The 11,606-nt window shown below is 38.6% G+C and overlaps 1 protein-coding gene across 4 annotated transcripts in view; it reads right to left on the reverse strand.

The window, feature by feature from the left end:
* Positions 1-11,166, reverse strand: part of dscaml1 (Down syndrome cell adhesion molecule like 1) — a 157,012-nt gene extending 145,846 nt beyond the window's left edge. For 3 of the 4 annotated variants that reach the window (XM_055196020.2, XM_055196019.2, XM_055196018.2), the window contains exon 1: positions 10,690-11,160. In XM_055196020.2, the coding sequence (XP_055051995.2) occupies positions 10,690-10,939 (250 nt within the window). In that variant the 5' untranslated portion in view covers positions 10,940-11,160. Of the gene's footprint in view, positions 1-10,689 lie in introns of all 4 variants that reach the window. The other variant, XM_055196021.2, reaches the window with a different exon arrangement.
* Between the last annotated feature and the right edge of the window lie 440 nt (positions 11,167-11,606).

Consider the following 11,606-nt stretch of genomic DNA (forward strand, 5'->3'; position numbering starts at 1 on the left):
TGAAATGTAACTTTAAGTTTCTCAACAAATTCTTGCAAGACCAAATTATCTACGCTATAAAATCCACATTCTTTTTATCTGATTACACTGTTAGTGTATGTCAACAATTGTTTCATTTATGTCTGTTTATGTCTAGTAAATTGTATCTGCTGCCTCTTCTCTGACTGGATTATCCATATAACATTTTTATTGGGTCAGCACAACATTATTCAAATTAGAAACCAATCACTGGATCAGAAAGATTATGTAACCAAAAAAATCTCCTTTATCTGCTCTGTCATTGTCTTAACACAGCCCTGACAGCCTTTAACAAACATAGGTAAGCTAAAAAAAACCACATTCTTTATTACCAATGGGGAGAAATGATTTAAAATGACTTAACAAAACTGAAAAAGCTGCAATTTTCAACAATTTAATTGAGCAATGACACAGAATAAACAAAACCAGATGAGGGCATAACATAGCCTCCTAACAAAAGCCCTATCTCAAGGCATTTTGTTGTATAGTCATGAAATATTTTATTTATTTATGTTTGTTGATGGACACTATTTTACTCTTTTTTTCGTGCCATTGAGCACAAATGTCTTTATTGTGTCACTTAGCACATATTTTTATATATTGTTTTTCATGTCCCGAGCACAACTTTCTCTTTTGTGTCATTTTATGTATTGATTTTTATTTTTATTTTATTTTTAAACCATTGTCGCTTGGGGTTAGATTTGGGGTTTGGGTTAGGATGGCATTTTATGTAGTGGTTTAACATTTTTTTCTAATTTTTAACTCGCTTGGGGTTAGATTTGGGGTTTGGATTAGGATGGCATTTTATGTATTGGTTTTAATTAGTTTTTGTTTTTAACTATTGTCGCTTCGGGTTAGATTTGGGGTTTGGGCTAGGATGGCATTTTATGTATTGGTTATAATTTTTTTTTTAAACTATTGTCGCTTGGGTAGAGAAATTGGGTTTTGGTTAGGATTGCATTTAATATATTGGTTTGAATTTTTTTCAAATTTTTAACAATTTTAGCTTAGGGTTAGATTTTGCGTTTGGAATAGGATGGGATTTTTTGTATTGGTTTAAATTTTTTTCTAATTTTTAACTATTGTCGCTTGGGTTAGATTTGGGGTTTGGGTTAGGATGGCATTTTATGTATTGGTTTTATTTTTTTTTCTAATTTTTAACTCGCTTGGGGTTAGATTTGGCGTTTGGATTAGGATGGCATTTTATGTATTGGTTTTAATTTTTTTTTTTTTTAACTATTGTCGCTTGGGGTTAGATTTGGGGTTTGGTAAGGATGGCATTTTATGTATTGGTTTTAATTTTTTTCAAATTTTTAACTATTGTCGCTTGGGGTTAGATTTGGGGTTTGGGTAAGGATGGCATTTTATGTATTGGTTTTAATTTTTTCAAATTTTTAACTATTGTCGCTTGGGGTTAGATTTGGGGTTTGGGTAAGGATGGCATTTTATGTATTGGTTTTAATTTTTTCAAATTTTTAACTATTGTCGCTTGGGGTTAGATTTGGCGTTTGGGTTAGGATGGCATTTTATGTATTGGTTTGAATTTTTTTTTTTTAACTATTGTCGCTTGGGGTTAGATTTGGCGTTTGGGTTAGGATGGCATTTTATATATTGGTTTGAATTTTTTTCAAATTTTTAACAATTTTCGCTTGGGGTTAGATTTGGGTTAGAATAAGATTTTATGTATTAGTTTCTACTTTTTGTTTCTAATTTTTAACAATTGTCGCTTGGGGTGAGATTTGAGGTTTGGGTTAGAATGGCATTTTATGTATTGGTTTTAATTTTTTTTCTAATTTTTAACTAATGTCGCTTGGGGTTAGATTTAAAAGTAAGTCGTGCTCTGGGACGCGAAAAACAATATATAGAAATTTGTGCTGAGTGACAAGAAAAAGACATCTGTGCTCATTGACTTGTGTCCATGAACACAAATAAATAAATAAAATATTTTTTGACTATACCAAGAAATGGCTTGAGATTGGATTTTAAAAGCAGACACCACTTCGTCCAAACAAGTGGATCTCAATTCTCGATCCATACATAATCCACATTTATGACCTGGCAGGTGTTTCCTTATAAGCAACTTGCTGATCCAACTTTACCCAAATGTCAGTGGTAACAGCACAGTTTTATCGCAGACACTGAATAATATCACTTATCAAATATGTGTGTGGTAAGAGCCATGCTAAACGCTGCCATCTGATAGGAGAATAAATAGGTCATCGAACCCCCGCTACATATCTACAAACCTCTCTGACAGCTAATGCGGATGAGACAATAATTTGCTCCTGGTGTATTACCAAACAAAGAGTGAACGTGAGAAAAGATGAAAACTAAAAAAGTGTCTGTTGCGTAAATTAACACGCGTGCTAATTTAGCAGCGTAGCTAATGATGTCCTTCAAAGGCAACGCTTTAGCGATTTAGCATTCTGTCGTCTCTATTATCTGCAGGCTCTATAAGGGATTACACGGTTCTGGTGGGATAACTCTGTATCTTTTTGTATTCAGAAATTTGCTTAGCTCAGCTCTGGCTCCAAGCCAAGGGAGACACAGACCCAAAGCAAAAAATATATAAAAAAAGGCAATTACATTTAATTAATGCCCCCCACCAGGTTTATATTAACAATGCCTGGATTAACCCCCATTCTTGAATCTCAATGTCTTCAGAAGAATAATGGTGACATGCTATCATGGCATTAAAGCCAGTGGAGTGCTATACATAGGTAATCTATAGGACTTTAAACCAATACAGGACATTTGCATTATTTTTTTTTTGCAAAATATAAGTACACATTGCAAGCACACCGAATGAACTAAATTGCATTTTTAAATAGACCTGTCCCACAACATTTACGCCTTTGAGGTACTAAAATGAACTCTTTTTTTACTACTTTTTTCCTGATGGTGTACTGTATTCAAAAGTTTACTAAATAAAAAGTAAATAATACAATTTAGTTGAAATAAGAAACAAACTTCAAGTCAAGCAAAACAAAAATAGAATAAAAACATGAAGAAAGTAATGATGTGAATTGAAAGGCTGAGATTAGAGATAAAGCCTTTACCGGGTAAGAGGGGGTTTGGACTCTCTCTCTCTCTCTCTCTCTCTCTCTTTCTCTCTCTCTCTCTCTCCATCATCACTCTCTGTTTCTCCCTCTCTTTTTATATTCCCATAGAACATGAAGGGATATGTTATGTGATTGAAAATTGTACGCCAGACGCAGAGAGTTAAATCCATATAATCTCCTTTCACATTTAACACACACAGAACCTTCCCTGTCTGATAATCACTGCATGGTGGAGGGCCTCCGTTACCTTCCCTTTCACCCCTGCCCTGTGGGAGGTGGGTGCTTGCCAGGGGTCTCAAGTCCATATACGGTCAGGTTTGGACTCAGCGGAGGAGTAAATTCGCTGGTATTATCGTGTGTGCTACAGGTTCTAGATCAATGAAGAAAAATGCTTTATGCAAATCTTCACGCTTTGGGTGAAAACAGAATGTGCTGGATTAGATTAGTTCAAGGTCTAGACTGAGCTCTGCTGTGAGGTGTGATGGAGAGGTGCACTGACAAAGCGCTTGACATTATAAACTGTAATAACCCTAAAGACACAAACCTCCGAGATCCAGATTTAGAGATCCCTGACACGTTTAAAATTGGAGAAGTCCCTGGCCGCAGTCAGACTTAAGTGCTATTTGGGACAGTGCAGAGTGCAGTCTATCCTGGTTTCTGGGCTGTGTCGAATACAATTCCAAGAGACCTTTTCAGGACCATGGACAATAACCAAAGTGGTCCCTTAACACATTTCAGCACTGGACAGCTCCTATTGCCTCTCAGTGAAACGGCAAATTTAAAAAAGAATGAACAAGCAACTATTCATCTGTAATAATTGAGTTTAAAGTTTAAAATGTCTCATTTTATTATACATATGAATATCAACCCTATACCCTACTGTGATGACAAATATATAATAGAAAAAGCCTGCATGAGAACACAACTGTATGGGAAATATGGTGATGGTCACACTGGAATGGGATGAAAAACAGGTCAGCTGGTTGTTCCCCCTGCCTAACCAACCCCCCTGCCTTTACAGATTATAGCCTAAAGCATAAACCCTCATAATAAAGATTGCAATATCAATAATCTCACAGTGGGGTTCTGGGTAAAGGGTTGTGGGTCCAGGACGCAGGGCATTGGGATATTTCTCCCCTAGTCTGGATATGGTGGTGATTGGAGTTTTAGGTAAGGTAGGGCGAGCACACTGTAGACTTTAATGATGCTATGGGTATGCAAAGATCAACACTTGATGTTTACATGAAGGGATGGTCCAAAAACACCTGCCAGTGCCAAGTGAATTGCACGATTTTGAAACCATCAAAATTTGATCATGCAATTCTATTCATTTTTTTCTTACAATATAGGCTATATTTTAGTCTTTATGACAACTTACATAGCAGTTTTGTATACTGTAAGTGCCAAACAGTGCAGGTTCTTGCATTACTGGAGATGAAAGTGCACCTGCCTGTGACAAGAACAGGTGCTAATCGCCTCGTCCACACTTTTTTGAATGAATGTCTACTGATATAAATATACATGTTTTGTTGCATTTGGTACTTTAAAGTAGAGACAAAACACTACAATGAAAGCATGCAACAATGCTCAAACACTACTAAATTTGGACCTTGTGTGTTTACATCCGCTGAGGGGGACTGAACTGGTTTTAGGCGTTTACATGAGCAGTTAAGGGAGGTAAGTCATTCAGGGAGGTCTTAAGGAGAGGAGAAAGAAAGGACATTGGGATAACCTAATTTCTTCTCCCTTTGTGAGATGACTTCCATGTAAGGACTTAACAAAGCCATGCAGCTCTTTGCCATTCTTACTCCATACCCCAAACAAGGAAAAGAGTTGGGAATAACGCTGAATTTTCTCCATAAATAATGCTTATCCTGCCTCTCTCTTGCTGTCTAACTCTCAAAATGGGCGCATTATTCTCCATACACTTCCTTGAAATCAAAACATTTCCTACAGTATGTGTTTGCGTGTCATTTTCTTTTTTAGTTTTCCTTCCATTTTGCCATCTTTTCCTGTCATCTTATTTTCCTTTTCGGCTAGTTGCTCATGCTTGTGTAGATATTTTAACATATACATCCATAAATACATATAAATTTTTGTTTAAAATGGCGAACGAATATGTATTATAGGCTAGGCTATTGCCAATGGTGAACCGCTCTGCATAATGCAGCTGTCTTAGACTCTCATCTGCATTTGCTTAGACACACACACACACACACACACGCTCTCTCTCTCTCTCACACATGCACACGCATAGATCTTCACACCCCATCCCCAAAGATATCCAAACACGAGCAAAGGATATGCACTCTCGATCACTCTCTCACCTACATAAACATGTCTTAATGCAACCACGCATATTTTTGGCACGCAACTGTTCAACAACAATGCAATTCAACCATCCATTTGCCTCTGAGCCTTCCAATTAATTTATTCGCAAATCGTTCGAGGGCTATTTCCACTGTCAAACCTGTCTGTATCGCTGCATATTTTTTAACAGCTTCTACTGTCATAATGTTTTCTTTAACCTTTTAAAATGACTCATGAAATTAGCATGTCAGAGAGCTTGGAGGAGGCCGACTTCCTCTGAAAAAGCCTTCTTTGTTTTCAGTTTCGTCTCAAACAAGCCACTTATCAAACCAATAGTCGCTTATTAAAGGCGCAGTCGAGGAAAAATCAATAGTACAGGTGCTGAGTAACTTCCAAGCCTGTGTCCATTTATAAAAGGGTTTACGATATAGACAGGATAAGCTGTGCGCGGGTATCCAGACGTGTCAGCCGTTTCTCCGTGGCTAGGCTGAGGAGGACACATGTACACTTGTGTTTAGAGTACGTTTGTTCTAGTATATTAGAGTAAATCTGTCACTGCTGTTCCTGTGAATGTTCAGCGCTTTGCGTGAGTGAGTTCGAGTGGATTGGAAACCAGTCACATGTAACCTCCCACATTTGTATAGCAACCTCTGAGGTGAAAGAGAGAGAGACTGAGAAAGCTGAAGAGTCGAGAAGGTATACAACTATACCACCGGTTATGTAATTACAAGATGTGTTGCATATATGCATCCGGTACGCATTCTATTAATACATTCCTAATGTAACTGCATATAAAAGACGGAGTGTTTAAGCATGCCAAGCGGTGAGGTGTATAAAATCCGTGTATTAAATGCATTGGAGGGTGGCTTTTGAGCAGGGTAAGGGCTCTTTTACAACACTAAATGTTACTGCAGCATCAGGGAAAAAGCAAACATCTCCAGCATTTGCCAAGGTAGCTTAGACTTCAAAGGGAATATTTTTTTGAGAGTTGAGAGTGTCAGTCCTATTCATTTAAAAATAAAGGGTGATGTTGGATTTCTCACAATATGCAGCAGTAGGACCCACAAGGTTGATTTATGTCATTAGAGCAATTGTTTGATATCAGTTGCTAACGAAATGACCTGTTGAAAGCACTACACTCTCTTTAGATCGATCTGTGTGCATGTAAGTATCAGAAACAGACCGCCTCTACTTGATTTATCTACTGATATGTCATAAATTATACATTAGGGAGCGCTCGCGCGGACCGGACGCGCGTTCAAAAACAGCTAGTACAACGGGAGAAAAAGAGGTTTTTAAACTCGAGTGTTTGTCATTTAAGACGAAACTGCTTGAACTACGACGCAGATTACGCGGGACGAGACGCGACGCAACGCATGGTTTCAGATGCATGCTGCAGATCTCGCACTTCCTGAATCACTTGAAAGAATGAGACCTTTGAGATCGGATGGTCTCCTGATAAAATAAACACTGCATTTGAGGTTGCTTTAAACTGCTTTTAACTTGACAGGCCGACTTAAAAGCGCAACGCAACGGCCAAAACGTCTGACGCATGTACACATAAACCAGCAATTAAATAATAGGTCATACGTAACGCGTCCTGTGTTAGGTCCTTAGCATAGCGTTTGGTAAAACATTAACCCAAAATTGGAAAAAGAAGTGATGCGAGGGGTGTGATGTCCAACCTGGATGGTGATTGGCGTCAAAGCGTCGATCTGCAGGTGTTCCCGAGGCGGGAAAGTGTTTGTTCACGCGCGTAACTCAAAGACACACGCGCACTGAAAGGAGAACAGCGGTCGCCTGTCCAGCGGAAAGCGCGCGCGCGCGGAGAGGGTATGACACGCGGACTTGTGTTTTGACCGCACTTCAACTAAAATGGCAGGCGGAGCGGCGGGGTTTTTTAAGATAAAGTGAAAAGAAAACTATGCATTCATAACAGAAGAAAATATAACTGATGGGAGAACACGGTCTAATCTTTAATCCTCCCCCAGCCTCCCAAAACCAGCATCTAATTCCGAAGTAAAAATGTTCAAGAATAAATTATTACTACTACACCATTTATGTTAGTAACTTCACGTGTTTTCCAACTCTTGTTTATGACTGACTCATGCATTTGTCAAACGAGACTCTTTATTTTAAAAGAGGTTATAACCTATGTTGTTATAATAAACGCACTGTGTGCAGAGAAAATGCATGGAGGACAATACACAGAAACAGGTGTATGTGACAACTTAGACGGATTCAGAGTGAGTGAGAGAGTAATAGAGAAAGAGAGAGAGAGCGAGAGAGAGAGAGAGAGAGAGAAATAAATGGAGTCCTTATGGCCAATGACCTGATTTACTTTTTGAGTGGGGGATGCGGCAGATCTCCTACTAATTGCGCAGCTGGAAGAACAGGGGATTTGATGGAGGGAAAAAGAGAATGGAAACCAATTTTACATATTTCTATGAGGTAAATACAAGATGGAATGGAGATGTCCTGATGTGAGAAGCTGGTTTGACATTGTAAGCAGTTTAGAGGTGAAATTTCCTGAAAGTGGGCATTTTGTTATATTTTAAATATTTATACATTTTATTCAGCTGAATTTATAGTACGTAAACATTCCATTCAAGTAATAATAATAATATTTCTAAATAATTATAATAGTTACAATTAAAATATGTCTTTATAAAAAAGGTTTTGATATGCTGGATGTGGCAACCGATTTCAATCACATTTTTAATTTAGGCAAATGTTCAGAAAATCGGATCAGACCGGATAATATCACAGCCACCACACAAATGTGACGACCTGACGACTGCTGATCCTTAAAATAAATATTGGACAGACACAGATCCGCATTCAGGCGAACACTCACAGCCCACTTGCTTTTTAAAATTTATTCGTTTTTCTGTGAAGCAAGACAAGGCAGACATTGCATTAAAATAAAGTAATTAATTATAATAATTTCCAAAATGCGGCAAAACTTGCATTTTACATCAGCATCGTGGCCAGTGTTTAAAAGTTTGTAGTTTAGAATATCATATTTAACAATAAATATAAACAAAGAATTTAAAACGTAAAATGTGATCATTCGTAAACAGATTGAAGGCCTGTCACGCGTAAGGCATCCTGGCAATAGGGATTAAATTAAATATTTAATATTACAGGGTGTCAACACAACCCATTTTCATCATACCAACGGACAGGATAATTGTCAATAATTATTGTTATTAAAAAACAATTAGTCTTAGTAATAATAGTAGTAATAATAATAAAAATAATCAAATATAAATAATGTAAACCTCGCATAAATAACAATGGAAATTTCCACATTCAATACTGCAGCATCCCTCTGTGCGTTTTCATTTCATTTAGTTTCATTTCCATAAAAAGAGAAGCTGGCCCTCGAGACGACAATTTACAAATTCTGGTTCCCCTCCCGTTTCCAAGCCCGGGGTTCAGGTGGGTAGACAGAGGGGTAATATGCTTCAACTTGCCCAGGTCACGATACCGCATTATAATTTTCTTTAAATGACTGAATAATTCTAACAAAAAGCGACTTAAAGTGTTTTAATCAAAACACACATTTATTCCGGAAAAGATGTAAAAAATAATATTTCAGAGGTGACGATTTTACATTCCTTAAAAGTGAAAAAGATGGAGGCGCGGCCCTCTCAGAAAAATACGCAGTCCTAATGCATATGCATGTATGATAATTGATGTGCGTTTTACATCTCCTATCAACCGTGTCATCAGAGCTCAAGATACATGATAAAAATATCTAGCCAAATTTACAGCAAACGCAAAATAACGCCAGTACCAGAAATTTCCATGAAAAAACAGCAAAATAAGTTTGCTCACGACCTCATCATCCCATTTTTACGCACTTTACGCCCTACTGCACCCTTGCTCCCCCCATGCAAATGCACACACAAACATACACAAACACATTAATACACACCACAATTCTCTCTCACACAAGCACAGAGAGAAAAACAGCAGACAGGAGGAATAATTCTGACCTTACGTCCATGCAAATTACATATTTAAAATCAGAAAAATAAAAAAACTGACAGGCGCTTCTCAAAATCTAGGGGTAAAACAACTAAAGCACTGTAATATCAGGGAAAGTGTTTTATTTTCACTGTTGATAGGTAAATAAAAAGCAGCACTTAAAGACATTGCGGAAAAAAAGGAACAGTTTTAAACAGACAAGTAAAGTGGTTTTAACTAGACATCTTTTGTAAGATAATGTCGGGGAAAATATGAGCGAAAACTGATAGCATATCTCCAAGGCTGACGGGTGGGGGAAAGAGAAGGGGGTGTGGGGTGAGTATGTGTGATGGGGTGTCAAAAACAAAATTGTTGAGCAAACATCATGACAGGAATTGATGAATAAATGAGTAAATAAACAGCCTTAAATATGATTACAATAAACCTTATAAACCTTCATTGTGCTTTGACACAAATGCAGATTTTCCATATCAAACCCACCATCAGCAGAGTGAAACCAGGATGCTGTTGGCATAGAAAATGGAGGACCACTAATTGCACCAGCGCTAATTGGAAATGAGGCTGCATAAGCCTTTACATTTTTCACTTGGTCTATGCAGATAAACTGACGCTTTACGGCAAAAACACACTTTTGTTACAAAACAACCATTGTTATTTTATTCCGGAGGGCATGGAAACAGGTACAAGAAGATATTAGTATAACCAATGAACAGACATTTAAACCCCCGTCAGACAGGCAGAAAATTGCATCCCTTTTCCAGCACAGTAATACTTCGGACCGATAAAGTACAACCGGACCAAACAAATTCCCATCTCGCTGACCAACTCTACTTTTTCCAACAAACATCAAACAGAGGGCCAAATGTGCATCTCAAAAGCAGGCCACCGATGTAAATATCAGCTCCCTGTCCTCTCTCTCTCGTTTTACATATTCATACCTCAACAGCATATTCATATCTTGCATACAAATCATGCTATCTCCCCCATCTTTGCGCACGGAAACATGCAGATGGTACACAGATTTATAAGCTTCTTCTCGTCGTTATCACCGACTAAAGAAATCATTTTGCATTTTTTTAAACAACTAAACAACATTTCGAACTAAGTTTTATTAGTTTTGCACAGAAAGAAACTTGCTGATATCTAGATACATAGAAAATAACGCATATTTCGCTCCGGTGAACTTTAAACGCAGCTTATGGTGATAAAACAAAGACATTTGTTTTGTTTTTAAATACACATATTTAATTTAACCAATTATGCGTTTTTTTAATTCAACATAAAGCAAAAAATAACCACATACCTTTTTGAAAAGAATACAGCAGGAGTAAAGTTACCAGCCACATGCCATAAATAGCAGGTATATTTCTCAGGAATGTTTTGCAATCCCGACGTGTGCACTGTGCAGTATTCGGCCAGGCGAGGCTCCGTGCAGGAGTGGTGACGATGCTCCCCGGCGATCTCTCCAGCCCTAGTCCCGGACTCGCCAGCGCCGAGAAGCGGGGAAGACTTTGGTCCCGCCTCTCGTACCCTCCCCTCCCCGGGACCGTCATCCGAACGGCCCCTCCTTCGGTAGTCTAATGATCCGACGCGATGGAGAGGTGCTGCACAGCAGCGCGGTGCGGGGCCAGGGAGAGACGCGGCGAGGACGGCGCACGGAGTTTTATTAGTGGGGGTGGGATGGTTGCATCTGAGAGGACAGGACTTAACATGTTGTTGTTGTTGTTGTTGTTGTGAGCGATCCACGTGGTTGGAGACAGCTGGGGCGGTCTGTGACACTGAATGTTACCGTGGCGCACCTGGGAACTACGGGGCTACTTTTACGCACGGTGGATGAAGTCAACATGCTTAACTTTAAAGGATACAAATCTGTTTCGCTCCCACAGTGTGGTTGTTTTGATGCACTTGAGCGTAATTTAAAAGAACCTGTTACTCCGCCTGTGAGTGTTGTGCGTAAAATGTAGGAGTCGAGTTATTTTCCAAACAATAACGTATGCGCATGAGGGAGAATTGCGCTGCTGAGGCTTAGCGAACAATGCCAGTTTCCCGGGTTTTGTTCCGCGCTCCAAATGAAAGGAATGACAGGCGATGGGCGTATCATCATGTATCGCTATTGTCTCAAGTGGCGGATAATGCTCACAGACCACCAGGCTTTATTGAACTGTATTGTCTTTCCACACTATGCAAGTCTACAAAACGAAACATTTATATGCTTATATG

Source organism: Misgurnus anguillicaudatus, chromosome 24, assembly GCF_027580225.2.
Source record: "Misgurnus anguillicaudatus chromosome 24, ASM2758022v2, whole genome shotgun sequence".
Lineage (NCBI taxonomy): Eukaryota > Metazoa > Chordata > Actinopteri > Cypriniformes > Cobitidae > Misgurnus > Misgurnus anguillicaudatus.